Raw genomic sequence first — 20,780 nt, forward strand, 5'->3', positions numbered from 1 at the left:
TTCAGTAAAATTTAATGACTTAAAGTAAAAGGAGAAAAAGAATCAGAGTAAATTGGAATGTGCAGAAAATTAGAAGATACTTTGTCCAATTTCCTGATTTTTCTATTGCCTAGCTAAATACCTGCAGAGGTTTCCTTTCTGATTTTACAAGTAGTGTTTCTCTCCCTTCTAGAGTAGGAACATAAAAACAAAGAAGAGATTTATCCATCTTCAAGTAGTGAAGTTAAATTTTGAAAAAAACATACCAACATCAGGTTTAACACTTTCTACAGCTACATAATAACACATTACCACAAGACTATAACCTAGTAGGCATCTCAGAATTTCATAAAGTAATAGAAAAAAATCCTATTATGTAAAGAGACCACAGTTTTAGAAATCACTTTTTAAGTATCAATCATATGAAGGATAATGTCAGAATTACATATTAGGGGGAGGGGTGAGGAAAGATCATGACACTTAGTCAATTTTGTTATATACCCAGAACATTTTGACAACATAAGATAAACATAAAATTTTATGGAGTATGACATCTAATCTTCTCCTTTTCTAAGTGAGACATCAAATGAAAACCTATTTACCTTAAAGATTCAGATAATGGTGTTAAAGTGCCATCTCCCCTATCTACTACACGAAAGAAATTCAATTGATCTCCTTCTCGGTATACCAAATATGTAACTTGTTTGTTGCAGGAGGTCTTCTCCCAGACCTCATCTCGACTGGAATCCATGTACTCAGCCATCTCCCTAAGTGGATCTTCCACAGGAACTACAAATGGAAAAATTGATAAACAAGTTTTCAATTTACATCAACTTTTGTGCATCTTGATACAGGGACAGGATATAATGTATTGAATTAGAACAACCACCCTGTGCATATAATATGTACATGACATCCTTGGATAAGTATTTAATGTTTTTATATTAATACAGAATTTCCTATGTTGTATTATATGAAAAAACAAAATACATAATTATACTGCTATGTCCAAAGACAGGGTTTAACTAAAACAAGAGTTTTGTGTGAGTGCATGTGTATGTGTGTGCTACTGGAGTCCACATATTTGTTGATTCTATGACATCATTATCTATGGTTATTTTCACTGTAAACCTTCACTTCCTGTATTTTCAAATATTGATTCCAACAGTAAATGATTAAAGAGCAACATAATCAACTTATTTTAGATTAAAAATAAACATGTACACATGCACAACTGGAAAAGATGTATCTAAGAAATTAGAAGCACACAAAGTTCTCTTTTTTTCTAGTTTTATATAATGGCTGACTTATTCTTAGATCTGTTCCCTTTTTTTTTTTTTCCTTTATTTCTTTTTGGTAGTGCTGAGGATTGAACCAGGGCTTTGGCATGTTAGTTAAGCACTCTACCAACTGAGCTATATCCCCAGTCCCAGATCAACTGCGCTACATCCCCAGTCCCAGATCTGTTACTTAATGTAAATTCAGGTAATTAAAAGTACACACTAGAACTCAGACATTAGGGGTCACTTAGTATAGTAAACTGAAATGTGTGAATGATCAATATATTATTTCTGAAGAGGATCCTCCCAGGACCACAGTTGTCCTAAAAGGTATCCGTGTGTCCAGATGTGTCCAGTCAGAGCACACACAAGGCACTCTGAAGGCCCCCACAATTAGTAGGTTCTAGTGGTCCAGAGTTATCCTCAGGTTTGAATAATATTGCAGCCATCATTACAACCTGATCACCTCCAGAGCAGTCACTGAGTTTACCCCTGGTGGTGGAAATGGGTATCAAAAGATTGCTGGCTCATAGGATGAATGTTCCAGTAGACTTGGAAGTCTAAGAACTGTTTGAGTGGGGAAAGTCCCGTCCTGTCCCATGTCATACTGCAGAAACTTTTGTTCTCTCCTAAAAGACGCAACAATTTTGTAAGCTGCACAACTTTTATTATTAACAGAATCAGAATGTTTTACTACTCTTTAAAAATAAGTGAGCCAGGTATGGTGTCACATTCCTATAATCCCAGCAACCTGGGAGGCTGGGTAGGAGGATTGAAAGTTTGAGGCCAGCAACCTCAACAATTTAGCAAAGCCCTCAACAACTTAGTGAGACACTATCTCCAAACTTAAAAAGGGCTGGAGACATAGCTCAGTGGTAAAGTGCCCCTGAGTTCAATCCCCAGTACTAAATAAATAAATATCAAATAAAAAGAAGTGAAACCAGCTTAAAAAAAATTAAAATCTGAATGTAATTAGGTAAAACATCAAAGATGTTCCCATATTCTAAATTTAATACCACTACTGATAAAACATAAAAATTGCAGAAATATGATTTAGCTTATTTTATAAAAATAATTGTTATGAATGTTCTGATTAGCTCTTTGACAGGCACAAAATATATAAATATTAAACACATTTTCCAATAAGTCCTTGCCCTTTTTAAGTTTAGTAATGTTGTACATTACATTACTAAGAAGTAAAAATTAAGATACCAATATAGTAGGCATTGCTACACTGTTACTACAGCCACATTGAAAACTTTCCTGAACAAGCACCAGTGGATGTGCACATGTATGTGCACATCTTTCATAAAAGAAAAGTCATTTGCATTTTATATGCTATAAAGTAACACTTATAGACTTAGGGTACAATTTAATTCTAGAAAAGAAAGTATTATTACAATGCTAAATACTACTGGAACTCAAATGATAAAGGTACTTTCTAAATTATGAGTTTGAAATAGCAAGACTAAATTACCTTTACAAATATGATTACTTGTACATCCACAACACTGGGATCCTAATTGGAGTAAGATACACTCCATGTTTGTATAAATTTATAAAAATTGACTCTACTGTCATGTGTAACTAAAAAGAACAAATTAAAAATGCAATAAAAATATGATTTCTTGAGTACAACAGGGAGAAGTCCTAAATCTGGGTCCAGTTTTCCTTTTTGCAAAGTTTTTAATGACACACAGTGGGAAATATCAAGCTTTCAATTTTAAAAAAGTTAATTCAATAAAGGTAAAATTATGAAAAACTTAATTTTAAATATACTGATTTTTTAAAATTCACAAACACAGCAAAGAAAGTTGCAGGAAAAATTATTAGGAAGACTTTATTACAAAGCTTCAACTACTAGAGGCACAATGGGCAGAGGTTTCTGGGCCTGTTTGTGAGCAGAGCTTCTTTTTTGTCTGACATTTCAAAGAGGCTCCAGGAGTGGTCTCTGCTCTCTGAGCTTCACAATGGAGCCCAAGTATGACAAAAGAAGATGCTGAAAAGTTGATCAAGAATCATAAGGACCCAATGAACAAATGTGGGGACAAGGCCAAAAAGAAGAAGTAATTCAAAGGCAAAATTTGGGAAAAGCTCAACAATCTAGTCTTGTTGAACAAAACTACTCATGACAAACTCTGTAAGGAAGTTTCCAACTATAAGCTTGTATCCCCAGCTGTGGTCTCAGAGACTGGCCAGGGAAACCCTTCAGACCTCCTCAGTAAAGAATTTATCAAACTGGTTTCAAAGCACAGAGCTCAAGTAATTTACACCAAAAAATAACAAGGGTGGAGATGCCCCAGCTGCTGGTGAAGATGTATGAACAGGTCCAATCAACTGTACATTTGGAAAAATAAAACTTTATTAAATAAAAAGTTCAACTAATAAAGGGTAGTGATATAATGCCTTTCATTTTTGCTTTTAAAAAGAAATATCTTTATATATTTTATATATAAATATTCTCTATATGAAATATAAATATTATATATACATATATAAAAAACACTATCGGTAGTACTTATACTCATTCTCATACACATATAAAATAACTTTAGTCTCAGTAGAAAAAGTAAATGTTTTGATTAAATACATTGGTTTAAAGATAGTACTATACACAAATAATCAATTTTTAAAAATACATTAACAATCAGGCTGGGATTGTGGCTCAGTTGTAGAGCACTTGCCTAGCATGTGTGAGGCACTGGGTTTAATTCTTGGCACCACATACAAATAAATAAATAAAAGTTTATCAACAACTAATAAAAATATTTTAAAAAATACATTAACAATGGAATTCACATGCCATTAAACACTATGTAACTGTATCAACATAATGGCTCCGTAAACAGGGTTCTTATACTACCCTCAGAATTGTTACTATAAACATCACTAAAGTTACTTAAAAGTATTTCTTAAATCTAATTCATAGAAAGTCCCTAAGGCCAGGAGTGCTAATTAACCATTCCTAAAGTTACTACCTTTGTTTTCTCTAACCTAAGCAAAACAGTTGAACAGCTCTCATAAAATTCCCTTGAGGTAGCTAAGAAAAGGGTGGTAATAATCTTTGAATTTTTTGTTATTGTTGTTGTTGGTTTTCTTAAAATTACAGGGCCTTATGCATGCTAGGCAAGTACTCTACTACTGAACCACATCCCCAGCCCAATAATTCTATTTTTTAACCAAAGTTATGAAGCACAGGCAATATATAATTTGATATGTGGAAGTAATCTAGCAGTATAATCATTACTTAACCTTCAGTTCTCTGGTTTATGAAAAACCAAACAAATGTGAAGGCCTTCCCCAAAAGAAGGTGCACAAGAGGATGAGGAGCAGGAGTGGTCTGAATTCAATTTAATAGGGATGTGACATACCTCAATCAAGGGTCAGTGTGAACACACCCAGCTTTTCCTGTGCCTAGAATCTTCTTGTTAATCAAATTTCTACCCATGTCATATTTTCCAAGGGATCTTCCTACTATCCTACTTCCATAGACATTATCATATCATCTTGTTTCCTGCATAGCACTTACAACCACTTGAAATTATATCAGTTCTTATACATTTATTTGAGGCAGTGTCATGAAGCATGCACTTTGTCTCCCATGTTTACTGCACTTGGGACTTGGCACTAAATATTATAGATGCTCACTATATATTTGTTGAATGAAAAAATGGACTCTGAAGACCACCCACATTCTGAGAAAGGATTCAACCAAGGCCAGGAGAATATTCATGAAACCCTGGTTTGCCTCTCAAACCAGGTCAAGAGGTAACTTTGGAATTTTCCATAGCAAATCATTAGCCCAGAAATTGAAGACTCAGTAGATAAAACAAAGCAAGACTAATATGAATCTAAAGACAATGATAATATAATATTTATATGGTATCATTCTATTTCTCTTTCCTATATTGGTGAGATTTATTTTTAATCTCCCTGGATTGATCAGGAGTCATTACACTTTCTAGAATATATTTCAGAGTTCCAAGCTCTACATATTTAGGTTTTAGAAAATAATGCCTAGAGAAACAAATGTGATTCTTCTAAGACATAAAGCATAAAATGAACTTGGCTAAAAATGTTGACTTGAAGTTTCTTATTGTCAAATTGCTTGAAGAATGATTGTCACATTGCTTTACTATATGCCTACCTTTTCTAGTATTTATAGGTCCACCACGCATAGCCAATACCAGCTTCAAGGTACAACCTTCTGAAATGCTGTGAATAGTTAACACAAAAACAAACTATAATAATCAAAATACTCAGCTTAAATATAACACTAATTATGTGCCAGTTTATTAGCCACAGTACCTACTCTACAAAATATAAAAAGATACAACAATATTATTAAATATAAAATGTTAATGTATTTACTTGTATAAATAACAAAAATGTTTACAAGTTCTCATAAGCCTTAAACATGATGTGAAATTCAAAGTATGGGAAGGGACCTCTACATAATCATGTAGCTTAGCCTCTTCATTCTACATGTAGGGAGAGAAGGAGGCCCAGGTAAGAAAAGAGGCTTACCCAAGACCCAAAGTGTTGGGCAATGACAAATCTATTCAGTATAATAGAAAATAGAAAAATGGCAAATCTACCATGTCTCTAACTCCCAGTGCTCTTCCAGCCATTATATACCACCTTTCATCTTTTTGCTTCTTTTCTTAAGAAAAGAATAATGATTTATGTGAGATGAAGAAGAATAAGACTCAAAAAGCCAGAAAGTGTTTGGCATCACCAGTGCACAGTGTTGCTTAGTAACAGAAGCAGGGCTTAATGAGAAAAGACGGTGGAGAGCAATTCTCTCATTCCTAAAACTTGGGAAAATGGAAGGAAAAGGAACATGGCCAGACGAGAATGGGTCAATATTCAAAGAAAGAATTAAAGAAGGCAAGATGTATAAATGCAGGAAATAAACAGCTTGACGAAAAAATGAAAAGACAAAACACAAGTATCAAAGGACAAAGATGGGGTACCATCCCAACATATCTATAGTTCAGAATTTTATAGTGAAAGCCAGAAATCGGAGCTATTCAAAAGAGACAATCCAAGGATTCAGAAGAAAACACTGGTGTGTGGAGTCATAAAACAGAATGCCTACAAATCAGCTAATATGCAATTACACTCACTTGTAATCATTCAAGCAATAATCATCTTCGAGTTCCATGTTATTCCAAATTAAGTGCTGCTGACAGATGGGAATACCTTAGGGGAAGGTGATAATAAAGAATGTTAACAATTTAATAGTATCTCTAAATGAGTATGATACAAAGCTATTCCATTAAAACACTAAGAGTACTAATAAATTAAACACATTTCTAAATTAAATGCTAGGTGCTTAGCTAAAGTTTATAGAATCATTGGTAAAAATCATGGTTAAAGTAGATGAAGTCTAATCCATTCACTTTGGAAGAGTATGTTGTAGTAACACTCTGGCCCTAAAACAAAGTATAAAATTAGTGAGCCCTATTAAAAGGCAAAATATCATGAGTCATTCCTGAAGAGTATAAGGCCTAAAAGATAGTTCTAAATCTGCAAAAGACAGTATTCATTCGGTTATATTCAGAGTTAAAAGTATCTTATGGATGGGGGTTGGGGTGTAGCTCAGTGGTACATACAGTACTTGCCTATGGAGCCTCTGGGTCCAATCCCCTATTCCCACCAAAAAAAAAAAGGTAAATTATTGATAATTTTTAATGTTGAAAAAAAAAGGTAAATTATTGGTAATTTTTAATGTTGAAGTGATAGTCCACAAGACCTTTTCTTTACATTTCTATGATGTTAAAAGAATATTAAGGCTGCCAGATGTGGTAGCACATGCTTGTAATCCCCGTGACTTGAGAGGCTGAGGCAGGAGGATTATAAGTTCAAAACTAGCCTCAGCAATTTAAGTGAGGTCCTTAGAAACTTAGGGAGACCCTTTTTCAAAATAAAAAATATAAAGGGCTGGGGATGTGGCTCAGTGGTTACGTGTGGTTAAGCGCTCAATCCCTGGCACCAAAAAAAAAAAAAAAAAAAAAAAAATTAAGGCAGATTCTATGCTTAAGCATAATAATTCAATTATTATTTTTTAATAAACTCCACATTTAAATGTCCCAAGCAACTTTAAATTATTTAAGGAATGAGCATTATCTACTTTATAGAACACTTCTTATTGAAATTGATGAAAATATTTTTCAAATATCTAACATACGTATCAAGTTGCTTTTGCTCATGATGCTATGAAATAAGGAGACCAGAAATAATGTGTTAGATTTTATTACTATGAGCCAAGCACTATTATATGCACTTGACCTATGTTATCATAATTTAACTGTATCAGAAAGCTTGTGAAGTGGGCACCAATAGAATCCCCATTTCACGGGCAATAATACCCAAGAACAGAGAAATTGACACACTGAGAGTATGTGGTGGGTCAGAAGTGTGAAGGGTACCTCAGAGATTGCACTCAATCTTTATGCTGATTTATCTCTAAGAAATCAACCTCCATAAAACAAAAGCAGCTGCTGAGGAATATGCTTCAGAAGTGTTGGCTGTCAGTAGATGTGAATATCAACTAAATACTCAGCAAAAGAGAATGCCAGTAAAGAAAGATTTCTAAGCTAGAAATTATTTCACTCTGAAAGTATTATCATATCAAATATTTAATGCACCAAGATCATTTTTTCAATCAAATTTCCAGAATTTCATCAGCATAAGTAGATAAAGCAATTTGGGCAAGTAACACCATGTTTACATTCAATCAACATTTAGAACATTATTTTGTAACTGAAGCTTTAGAGCTGGATTGAAGAGACAGTTAATAACACTGCCTAAACTCAACTACTCTATTTTTAATAGACCTAGTCATCCTTTAGCAGGCAATAAAATGTCCATGACTGAGCTGAGTTCCTGACTGCCACTTGGTGGATGACTGAGAAAGTCATCAAACTCTGAGTTTCTGCTTTTTTTCTTGCATGTTGAAAAAGACTAGAGTTCCTCTACCATTAGCACCTTCTGAATCTAAAATATATAAAACAAACCAATTTTGCTCTAAGAGAGAGTTACTGTATTTTTATTTGCTAAATCTGGCAACCCTATTATAGAATGGGTCTTTGTCTTTAACCCTCAATACTTATGGCAAGCCTAAGTCTAGATACTCATTCTATAAAACAAATTTTCCCTTAAAGAGACAGCATGCATATAATTTTTTTCATTAATTTACTTTTTTTTTTGTAGTCCTGGGAATTAAACCCAGATCCTTGCACATTCCAGGAAGCACTTTGCCATTCAGCAGTGTTTTAAGTTTCTTCCAAAGAAAAATATCTATCATAAAAAGTCACTGGTGAAAAAATAGATAATATAAAAATTATACAGAAAATAAAAAGTATGTGCAATTCTAAATCTAGTAAAGTCTATTTTTTAATGGAGTTGGATTGTATTTTGTAAAATTGTTTAATAAACTTTTTTCACTTAACTTTTTAACTTTTTTTAACTTTTTTTACATTATATTCATTTTTCATGTCAAAAATATACATTTTTAAAATAACTAGATGGTACTCCAAGATATATTTGTCATAAATGATTTACCCAATCCTCTGCTATGAGATTATTTTTATCTATTCAATTTTTCCACTATTAAAAACAAATTTGTGACTGGTAAATTTTATCAGAATAAAAATGAAGTTGCTTCTATCAACCCTAACAACAACAACAAAAGGATAAATAAAGGCAGGATGTTATGAAATAAGGGTTCTCACACAATTGCCTGATGATAACCATTACAGAAGATTGCCAGAACCACAACCTTACATGAAAAATACTTCCGTTAAAAGACTTCTGCCAAGCAACTACCTGGTTTAACCTAGGACCAGCACCACACTTGTTAGAAATCTTTGTGGCTAAGGATAATGATTTCAAAATATTTTATGTAATCCTTATTTCTGAAGTTTTAGACACTTCCCCTTGTCTCAACCTCTTTGAATATACTCACAGTTCAGTATGACATGCATATTTTCATTGCAATGCTATTCTATTCCCAAATAAATCGAATTAATCTTTAGAAAATCTCCCTAGTTCTCTTTTAGATTGACATAATTAAGCAACATGTGAATGTGCATGCATTTGAGAATATGTAAGTTTGCGTGTGTGTGTGTGTGTGTGTGTGTGTGTGTGTGTACACACATATAACTTACTGCTCAGGCTGCCAAAACAAAACACCACAGACCAGGTGGTTTAAACAACAGAAATTTATTTTCCACAGCTCTGAAGACTAGAAGCCCCAAATCAAGGTGCAAGGCAGGTTTTACTCTGAGCCTTCTTTTCTGGGCATGAAGGCAGCTGCCATCTCATTGTGCACACTTGTGACTTTATTTGTGTAAGAGCAGACAGATGGGGATCTCTCTGGTGCCTCTTCTTATAAAAACATTAATCTCATTGTTTAAGTCAGCTTTTTCATGCTGTGACCAAAAGACCTGACAAGAACAATTAAAGGAGGAAAAGTTTATTTTGGGGCTCATGGTTTCAGAGATCTCAGTCCATAGATAACTGATTCCATTGCTCAGGGCCTGAGATGAAGCAGAACATCATGGAAGAAGAGTGTGGTGGAGCAAAGTGGCTCAGAACATTGCACCAAGAAGCAGAGAGAGAGATTTTCTCAAAAAAGACAAAATATATACCCCAAAGGCACATCCCAATGACCCACCTCCTTCAGTCACACCCTGCCTACCTCAGTTTCCACTCAGTTAATCCCTATCAGGGGATTAATTCTCTGATTGGGTTAAGGCTCTCAAAGCCCAAACATTTCATCTCTAAGCCTTTTTGCATTGCCCTACACACAAGCTTTTGGGGAACATATATTTAAAGCATAATACCCATCATGAGGGCACGATGTTTATGACCCTATTTACCTCCCAAAGACTCCAATTGGGGGTTAAAGCTTTAACACAAGAATGTGGTATGTCAGAAGGGGCAACACAAATATTTATCTGTAACAGTATATGTGTTTTTATGCATATTGTAATGACTCAATGGTGTTTCTTGTGCCTTTTAAAAGAATTTTTCAGACAGATGTGTGTTAGAACATGTTCATAACTGCATTTAGAATAAACCATAGAAGGAGAATCAGTAGAACTTCTGGGTAATTAAAGAAAAAGGGACCATAGTTCCCATTTGTCAATATTTTCTTCCAAATAAAAGAATAGTCTGAAGAAAAATAAATCTGTATGGAAACTGTCATCAGACATTATAACTTGAAGATACAGAATATCCAAACTTCAAGATAACTGTAAATAAAAAGGATCAATCACCCCATCTCAGTGCAGAATGCCTCATGCTCCCACCCTTACAAGGTCAATTTGAGAAAAACCATGGTTTAGACCAAGGGGGGAATTAGTATTAGTTCTAAGCTCAATATAAACCATCACCAGGAAGATAAAGGTCACTCTAAATATGAACATTTACAAAATGTAGATCAGGGCACTAATTACAATTTGAAGAAGCTTCTTTAGGTGGCAAAACAAACAAACAGATAAGGAGAGCAACCTGTGAAGCTGTTTCACTGTGTATTAGCTACCAACTTACCAGAGTTCAGTGAGTCAGAACACCCACACACAAGTTACAGGAAGTGGGATTTTACTTGCTGGGCGGCAAAACCTAGCAACCTGGTATTCATCTCCAACCAGTCCCTCACAGATCACAAAAGCTGCCTGGGGCAAATGGAGTCTTGACTAAGTATGCCTCACACCTGGACCGCAGTTGAGGGGCTCCACACAGCAGCCTGTCCTGACTTTTTAAACCTAGGGCCATGACATGCTCAAGCACTGAAGGGCCCCAAGGGCCTGGAATGAACCCAGGCTTTTCTATCCCCAGTATGTTCTACAGTCATTTTTGAGAGCTACATGTGAGAAAGAGTAAGAACTGGGTTGGTCCAAGATTACTTGGAGAAGTTTCCTGCAAACCTCTTAGAGATTGATGGTCAGAGGGAAAAGAAACAAAGGGTGAAAATGTAGACAGTCCTGTAAGACAAGAGAAAGCCATAAAATTAAGGGACTCACACCACCACCATAAACACCAAATCATTGGAAGGTATCTTACAGACATCTATTTGATAGCTGATCAATACTAGACTGACAGAAAACGCATCATCAAACAATCTTAAAGACTGTTTTAAACACTCCAAGATCACAAAAATAAGCAAGGAAAAAAAAAACAGATCTATAAGAGTTAATGGTAAAAACAAGAAAATGAAATCCCACACATATCAACCAAGGAAAATTTCAACCTGAAAAAGAAACCATGAAGCAGAAGAAGACTGTTAAGTCCACACCTCATTCAGAGTTAAAAATACTCAAGCATTTGTATACATGAAAAACAACCACATTTGCATCCAAAATTCAAAAATTAACAAATTGGTTGAAAGAATATATATAAAGATTGAAGAATTTAAAAATAATGCGCCAGGCACAGTGACACACATCTGTAATCCAACTGATTTAGAAGGTTAAAGCAGGAAGATCACAAGTTCAAGGTTAGCCTCAACAATTTAGTAAGACACTGTCTCAAAATAAAAACTTAAAAGGGCTGGGGATGTAGCTTAGTGGTATAGTGTCCCTAGGTTCAATCCCCAGTACCAAATAATATCAACGACAGTTATTAGAAGAAAATTACCAGTATTAAACAAATATAAATAAAAGAATAAAAATAAATTAAATTCTTATCTAAAAAAAAAAACAAAAAAAAACAAAGTAAACCAAAAACATAAGAAAAGAAACAATACAGATGAAAACAGAACATAATGAGGCAGAAAACAGAAAAGGAGTAAAAGGAAAATCCTATTTTTTAAAAAAACAAAGTAAAACACTTTCAGCAAACTTTAACAGAAAAAAAGGAGAGAAATAAAAAAATACATAATAATAATAATAAATATCAAGGAGATAATATCATAGGAAATGTTAGATTAACAAAGTTAAAGTTAGAAAGTTTAAACAGATAAATTTCCTTAGAAGAACTAGGGGTTGTTATTCAGGAACTACACCACAATTAAAAGCAGCAGGCCCAGATGGGCTCACAGGATTTCAACAAAATTTCAATGAGATAAAGTAAACTCTAAGATCTAAAATTTTTCAAAGCACATAAATGAAAACTTCCTAACCTACAAAGAAGAAAATGCCATTAACTATGAAATCTAAGAGAATTAAAAAAAACTACAGACCAGTCTCACTCATACATATTCATACACAATTTTATATATATGTATCTATATAAATTAGCAAACAGACTCCACAAGCACATAAAGCAAGTCTTTTACTATAACCAAGTGGAATGTATTTGAGGAATGCCAGTTGGTTCAATACTAAGAAATCTATTAATATCATATATCACAATAATGGTTATAAGTTTGAGAGAAAAACCTTTCAGAGATGTTGAAAAAACACCTTTATAAAATTCCATATATATTCATTAAAGTTTTTGCCTTTCAAAAATAAATTTAAATTCCCATTACAATGTAAAGAGTAACACAAAATTTTATATATAACTTACAGATAACGGGTTAGCTTTATCCAGTTACAAAACATTAAATGATAATACCAATCAAATTTCTTATTTCAATGTAAATCTGAAGGAGACTATTGCTACCAACAATTACAATTTGGAGAATACCAACTTGGTAAAATGCTCTCCTAAGCTTTATATTTTAAAACGCTTGTATAGTTGAAGAACATGAATACAACTAATATGCAGAGAAGTCAGTAATGGTTAGAATCACAATTATACAGATGTTCTTATATTAAATAAGTTTAACGTTTTTTAGCCTGAAATCATGTGCTTTTTTATAACTTTATTTATTTATTTTTATGTGGTGCTGAGGATCTAACCCAGTGCCTCACATGTGCTAGGCAAGCACTCTACCACTGAGCCACAACCCCAGTCCAACTAAGTTTAACTTTTAAAGTAAAATTTAGAATCTATAGTGTAGAGTAACAATAATCACAGGTCTGCATGGGTTAGTAGTACTGGCAAAAATCATAGGATAGCCTTAAATCTGTTACACATTTGGAAAACAGTGTTAATGATTAGAAACAGATATTCAAATGGCAATAGCATTCTATGTTAGATTTAATGTATAAAAGAAAGTACTTACTGGTTATATTGCCTATAAACCTCCATAAACTAACATTCCACAAACTTTTACATTAACACTTAGACAAGGCTCAAACAGTTTTCAGATATATCTCTGGCCACATATATTTAGGATGTCAACTATATTGTAATAACCTAAAATAACAGTTGTTTATTTAATCAGTTACAAAGTAATCATTTAAATGATTTTAAAACAGGTACAAACCCTAATCCATTTAAGACTTAGTTTCCGTAAGTAATGAAACCTAACAGACATAAGAAATTATCTTGATAAATAAGAGCAGATCAATGCTTTAAGGAACGTTTCTTGTTTCTAAACATAGAGAATTTGCATATTAAAGGTTAACCTTAGAAAAAAACTATTGTATAACTTTAACTGTGCTGATTATAGCCAACTTAATCACATGTAAGAGATTTTTCAGATTTACCTTCCACAAACCTTTTGCAACTTACTTACATTCTATAACTTGTTTACATCCTCAATGTGTCCTTTCACCTTGGACTTTAGCATCAAATCTTTTTCCTTCAAGTTTGTATACTCTTAAATTCATATTCTGAAACAATCCTATGCCCCACAGGTAAGGGACAAAAGTTATAATATAAGTGTATTAGATTTAGCCTATTTAGAAATTGAAATAAAGGACTGGAGATATAGCTCAGTTGGTAGAGTACTTGCCTCGCAAGCACAAGGCCCTGGGTTCAATCCCCAGCACTGAAAAAAAAAAAAAAAAAGAGAGAGAAATTAAAAGAGAGCTTGTCACAGATTGTTACAGTATGACCTAGGCATGAGGTTAGCCTATACAATTGGTAATGTTAGAAGTAGGGTCTTTCAACCCTGGTGGATGCAGAAATCAAAGGTTCAGGTGGCCACCCATTCTCCAAGAAGACATATCTACTCCCACCATCCTCACTGTTTATCTCCCTCTTTAGTATTCTCCAAAGAAGCAGTTCTTTTTCCTTTCTATCATTATTTGAGAGTTAACCCTTGGTCTCTAACTAAAGACAGCAGAAAAAAAAACAGAGAGGAACAAAAAAAGAAACTCCAGTTAGACAAAACAAGGTTAACTGGAGCAAAATATATTAATTTATCCATGCAAGACCATAGGTGGGGATGGGCTTGGGGTTTAGGTCCCAGAAAGCATTTGAAAGCCTGAAGGTCCCTAGAGACTCCATTTAGACACTTGAGAGAAGGTGAAAGAATTGAAGATCAGTTGGACAAATACAGTAGTTTGGTAGTAGCTAGAACACCAGGACACACATGTAGAAGAAGCATTTCTGCAGAGGAGAGAGAATGTTTTGTTTACACTCTGGTGATTAAGGGGTCACCTCTTTCTCAAAGAGCTTGGATCAAACTAAGACTCCATCTCGGAATTCACAATCCATTAGGTTAGGTTGCCCTTCATCATTGGGGTCAGTCAGAAGCAGAAAGGCAGATATGGTTGTTACTTTATCCCTGAGGGCTGTCCTGGTCAGACTCTGGACCTGAGACCTTCATGCAGCGTCAGGGAGGCTCTCTGGTCTTCTACCATCAGTTGTCTCAAGCCTTCCTCTGTTCCACACCAATTCTCTCCCACAGAAAAGAAACCGAAGCAAGTCAGGACTGACATTTCCAAGGCCTAAGCAAAGGAAAGTGGGCCCAGTCTGCCCAGCGTGCCTGCCCCTAGTCTTAAGACTGGCAACCATGTTAGTCATTTTTAACTGGTTGACAGGTACCTGGTGTTTAAAGACAGTTTGTTCACTAAGAAAGAGAACAGAAAAGAGAGATGAGAGTTCTTCTTTCCATATTACTCACCCTTCTGTAGATCCCAAGGAAACCCTCATAAATGCAACAGGGTGGATGGATGGGTGGGTTCTTTGTCTCATGAATTCAAAGAATGAAATTCATGAACACAAGTATCAGATAGAGCAAAGTAACAGGGTTTATTAAAGTAATAGAAAGAAAGCAGAGCTCACAAAGAGAGAGGGGTCCCAAGAGAGGGATGCCTTGAGAAGTTGAGCAGTTTTAGCAGAGAGAAGGAGTGGAGGTACCAGGCCTAGACAGAAGCCTGGATATAGGGAAACTCAGACCATTTGCCATCATGGTAGAGAAAGTTTTCAAGATCTCAGAGAATCTGGAAGTCAAATGTGCTACTTTCAGGCCAGTGACTGCTACTGTCCAGCTTGTATTGGTGCCAAGCAGTAGGTCTGACTATTTCTTGAAGACCCAGGGTCTGGATATGTTTGGAAAGGTACCCTAACGGAGTGTCTCAAGGAGACTTTGATGGGGTCTGGCCTATCCTGGAAAAAAAGGGGTAAGGAGGGCCTCTAAGGACTCTGGCAGAGAGAAAAGCCCAAATCAAGAGGCATCCTCACAAGAATTTTGTTTTCTCTGAGGCTGTTTCAGGAACAACCAATAAAATGACAATTGATAGGTATCCCCAAAGAAAGCAAGTTGCTGCCACTCAGTGATGGTGGAGGTTTCTCTCACTGGGTGCTAGAATTTATCACAGAAATAGTATCCATGGAGAGAAAAACTGTAGCAGGGATTCTAGAAATCCAGAGGAGTCAGAGGGGGTCACTCACCCAATAAGCGATGGCCAGTGGTGGATGTGAAGTCCAACAATGTGAGTGGTCCTTACTGGAGCTGCCAGAGGGGGAAGTGGTAGAAAGAGAGAGGGAAAGAAAGAGACCAGACAGAGGTCAAAGGGAAGACCCAAAGAGGCCGTCCTTGGTGGGAACCTCAAACACTGGTCTTGGGTTTCAGCGCCAACATGTAAGAACCAAACAAAGGACACAGAGAGGAGAGGTGGCTCAGCAACACAAGTTTATTGGGGATAAATTTGCAGAGGGGGGCCAGTGGAGACTGAGATGCCTCCATTCATGATAATTTTAAAAATTCAAGAAAATAGGAATTAGTGGGATTTTGTTTGTTTGTTTGTGGTACTGGGGATTGAACCCAGGATGCTCAACCACTGGGCTACATCCCCAGCCCTTTTAAATTATTTTATTTTGAGACAGCATCTCACTAAATTGTCCAGGCTGCCCTTGAGCCTGTGATCCTCCTACCTCAGCCTCCTGAGTAGATGGAATTACAGTTGTGTATTAAAGTAGTACCAAATAGGTCTAAAGCCAGTATGTAACTTAATAAGGAAATACTAGAAGCACTTCTATTAAGATCAGAAACATGGTAAGGATGACCACTATCTTACTGAACACAGCACTAGAGATATTAATGTAATTTAAAAAATAAATCAATTAGAGGCCAAAAATGTTAAGTAGTAAAACTATTTCTACTCCAGATAATATGGTAGATGTAATTAATCTGAAAAACCCTGGCGAAACCTTAATAAAACTAAGAAAACTTTTCAGTAAAATGAAAGGCTATAAAATTAACACATGAATATCAATAACCTTCAAATAAGCAAAAAGCAAACTATTAAAGGACACTGGTAGAAAAATCTCTACTACAATAGCAATAAACATATTTAATACTTAGAAATAAACTTAATATGAATTTCTACAAAATTTTAAATACATCTACATAAAAGCAGACTTAGAGCTTAGCACAGTGGCATATACCTGTAATCCCAGTGACTAAGGAGGCTGAGGCAGAAGCATTGCAAGTTCAAGGCCAGTCTCAGCAATTTAGCAAGACTATCAGCAACTTAGCAAACCTGGTCTCAAAAGACTTGGTAATGTAGCTCAGTGGCAAAGCAACGATGGGTTCAATGCCCAGTACCGAAAAAAAAAAAAAAAAAGGCTTAAAAGAAAAGGAGAGATAACCCTGTTCTTAGAATGATTCAACATTCTAACACTGTCAGTTCTACCTAAGTTAATTTCTAAATGTAATGCAATCGTACTAAAATATCAACTTTAAAAAGAAGAGGCAAGGTGATATTAAAGTTAAATGGAAAACAAACATGAAGAATAGCTAGAAACACTATAAAAGAAAATCAGTGACTGCTAGTCCTACCAGACATGAAAACCTAGCATCAAGTCTCTATAATTACAAAAGTGTGGTACTGACTGACACATTAAAAAAAAAAAAAAAAAACAGAAACAGACCCATGCACAGATAATAAAAGTGGGCTCTCAAACTACTGAGCCCAAAATGAACTTTTTAAATAAATGGTATTGGAACTGAGTAGTCACATGGGAAAAGATAAAATTAGATACATACCTAATGCCATACATAAGAACTCCAAATGGATTAAAAAGCTAAATGTAAAAACTGAGACCTTACAAAAAGAAAAAGAAAACATGGATGAATACCTCTAACTTTGGTTCAGGGAAAGGATTTCTATTACTCAAAAAGCAAAAGACAATAAAAGGTTGATAATTTTGCTTTAAAATTTGTATTTTATGCGTGAAAAAATTTTTTTTGTTTTGTTTGTTTGCAGTACCAGGGGTTGAATCTAGCAGGGTTCTACCGCTAAATTACATCCCTACTCCTTTTTATTTTATTTGAAGATGGGGTCTTGCTAAATTGCTAAGGGCCTCACTAAGTTGCTGAAGCTTACCTCAAACTTGTGATTCTCCTGCCTCAGTCTCCCAAGTTGCTGGGATTTCAAGTATGTACCACACCCAGCCCCAGCCCAAAATTTTTTAAAAAATTTGAGATGGTCTCACTAAGTTGCTGAGGCTGGCCTTGAACTTGAAATCTTCCTGCCTCAGCATCCTGAGTAACTGTGTTTATAGGTGTGTGTCACCTCACCTGGTTAAAAAAAAAAAAAAAGTTTTAAATTTCATGAGAAAGAAACCCATATAACCAAAGTTAAAAGAACTGACAAGCCAGGAGAAAATATGTATGACATTACACACACAAAAAACTAATACCCCTAATATAAAAAAATTCTTAAAAATTGGAGGACAGTCAGATGTGGCGGTGCACGCCTAAAATCTCAGCAATTTGGGAGGTTGAGGCAGGAAGATTGCCAAGTTTAAGGCCAGCCTCATCACCTTGGCAAGGCCCTAAGCAACTTACTATATAATAAGCTATATAAATTCTAATTTTAAAAATATGTAAAAGACATAAACAATTTATCATAAAAGATAAAAAAGCCCTTATACATATGACTAAAATGTTCCAATTCATTTATAATTAGAGAATTAAAATGACACATATGTTGGTGGAAATTTTAAAGAACAACACTTTCTGATATCAAGGTGGTGCATCAACAGGCATTTTCGGATATCGTTGTGAGAATAAACTGCTACAGTCATTCTGGAGAGGAATTATTTGATGAGACCTAAGAACTAAACTACATGTGCATTTATTTACCTTTTGACCCAGCAATTCCAATATTTTTAATCTACCCTGAAGATATGCCTACAATGTACAAAAATATGCACAAGGCTATCCACTGCAGCACCATTTAAAGTTGTAAAATACTACAAATGACCTAAATGCCACACATAAGAAAATGATTGAAAAAACAATGATATAGTCACATAATGGAGTTCATACAGATATGAAGAAAAAATGCTGTGAAGAAAAATGAATGAGAAAGACTTCCATGAACCAGTTTGGTATAATATCAGGATAAATTATTAAATGTAAAAATCAAAGTACAAAAGACTATAGCATATTACCACCCATGTTACAAATAAGAGGCTATATAAAATATTTACTGGTTTGTGCAAAATAAAGACAGAAAGGATAAATCAGAAACCAACAAGACTGATTATGCACAGGGGATGACTAGAGTGGGGCAGAGAATATGGGAAAGGGAAAAAAATAGTAGGGATGAGGAAATGTTTGTGTAGTTCTGACTCAGCACCAAATTGATGTTTTACATCAACTTCAACCTGCACCCTTAAATGAATAATTAAAATCATTAAGCCTGTGGGGGAACCCCAAATGGTATATAAACAGTAACAAGTGAGTATAAATGAATTGAAATTTAAGGTCTGGGTAAGAGAAAAAATAACTGAGGTAACTAAACAATGTCCTGGCTATATATCGTAAGCTAGGACAAAAAGAATCATATGCAAATATTGTACTACTAGAAAATTTGTTGCTTACAGGAATGTCAGTTAACAATTCTGAATTAATTAATGTTTATAGTAAATTAATTAATTTACATTGAACAATTAAGTAGTACAAATAATGGAACCAAGTTTATCAGAGAAAGAGGTTAAAAACAAGGAAAAAGGCTAAAATGAACTCATGGGTGTTAGACTGGAATCAGAGGTATCAGTATTAATTCATGGTTTTTAACAAATACACATTTGGATAGATACAGAAGCGTGTGGACGTGTATGTGTTTTAGTAAATAATCACATTTCTTAGCTCTGTCCCTTACACAATGTCCTTCACATTCTTGTCATTGCCTGGGAGCAATAGCATCCAATAGTCAAAGTACCTAGTATCTATATCTTGGTTTCTAAATACCATTTCAATTAAAGTACCCTTAGAGAAATGGATGATGGCAAGAACCATCAGTGGATGCTAAAATTATGGGGCAAAATGATAAAAAACAGAATATTTGGGTAGTAGTATCAGATTAACTCCCACAAGATGCTTATTAATTACGAAAGTAAAAACAGTAATTTTACAGTGTGAAAACTAGTGGATATCAACTTAATCATGCAAAGTTAACATTATAAATATGATTACATATTGACATCGTACCTTTTGACATCACAAGGAAAGTATAATACCTCTTCTGTATGACCTCAATCAAATAATAAGTATCAAGTCCAAACTGACAGACATTCTAGGAAATATCTGACCAGCGTCTTCAGAAGTGTCAGTCAAGAAAGGCAAAAGAAAGCACAGTGAGTAACTGTGACAGATGGAAGGAGACTAAGGATTCACAGAAGTGAAAAGCACGATTGGATTCTGGGCTCTAAGAAAGACAAGAGTGGGAAAACAAGATGTGCTTACATGGCTGAGAAATTAATCTCATGGTTTCAATAATTATACTATTAGGCAATTATTGGTGAAGCTGGGTGAAGGGTACATGGAAATTTTGTGCTATTTTTGCAACTTTTTTGTAAATCTAAATTTATTTCAATATAAAAATCTTTTTAAAAAATAGAACAAGTAGGTCAAAATTGTTTTGTTTTGTTGCAGTGCTGGGGCCCAAGCCCAGAGCCTTGTGTATTCTAGGCAAGTACTGTATCACTGAGTATATACCCCCAGTCCCAAAGTTTGTTTTCTTTTTTAACTCCATTTTTTCCATTTTTACTTGTGTATTCTTATCAGTTGTTATAGTTTTGATGTGAAGTGTTCTCCAAAAGCTCATGTGTGAGATGATGCAAGGTTTAGAGGAGAAGTGATTGGGTTATGAAAGCCTTAAACCAATTAGTGAGTTAACTCCCTGAGGGGGATTAACTAAGTGGTTAACTGCAGTCGGGTAGGGTGTGGCTGGAGGAGGTAGGTCATTGGGGGTATGCCTTCCGGGTATATCTTTTGAA

General features: G+C 34.9%; 1 protein-coding gene across 10 annotated transcripts in view; it reads right to left on the bottom strand.

Annotated features, from left to right (window-relative positions):
- The window catches only part of ZFAND4 (zinc finger AN1-type containing 4), a 62,714-nt gene that overhangs the window by 27,004 nt on the left and 14,930 nt on the right, over positions 1–20,780 (bottom strand). For 7 of the 10 annotated variants that reach the window (XR_013763210.1, XR_013763211.1, XM_079136463.1 and 4 more), the window contains 3 exons: positions 6,389–6,464; positions 5,407–5,474; positions 582–768 (listed from right to left, as the gene is read on the bottom strand). The exons of 1 other annotated variant lie outside the window; for it this stretch is intronic. Coding sequence is in view for 6 of the 9 variants with exons in the window: in XM_079136463.1 (XP_078992589.1) it covers positions 582–768; positions 5,407–5,474; positions 6,389–6,464 (331 nt within the window). In the remaining 3 variants the exon portion in view is untranslated. Of the gene's footprint in view, positions 1–581; positions 769–5,406; positions 5,475–6,388; positions 6,465–20,780 lie in introns of those variants that run through there. 2 more of the 10 variants (XM_079136462.1, XM_079136458.1) reach the window with 2 other exon arrangements.

Source organism: Sciurus vulgaris, assembly GCF_902686455.1.
Source record: "Sciurus vulgaris genome assembly, chromosome: 4".
Taxonomy (NCBI): Eukaryota; Metazoa; Chordata; class Mammalia; order Rodentia; family Sciuridae; genus Sciurus; species Sciurus vulgaris.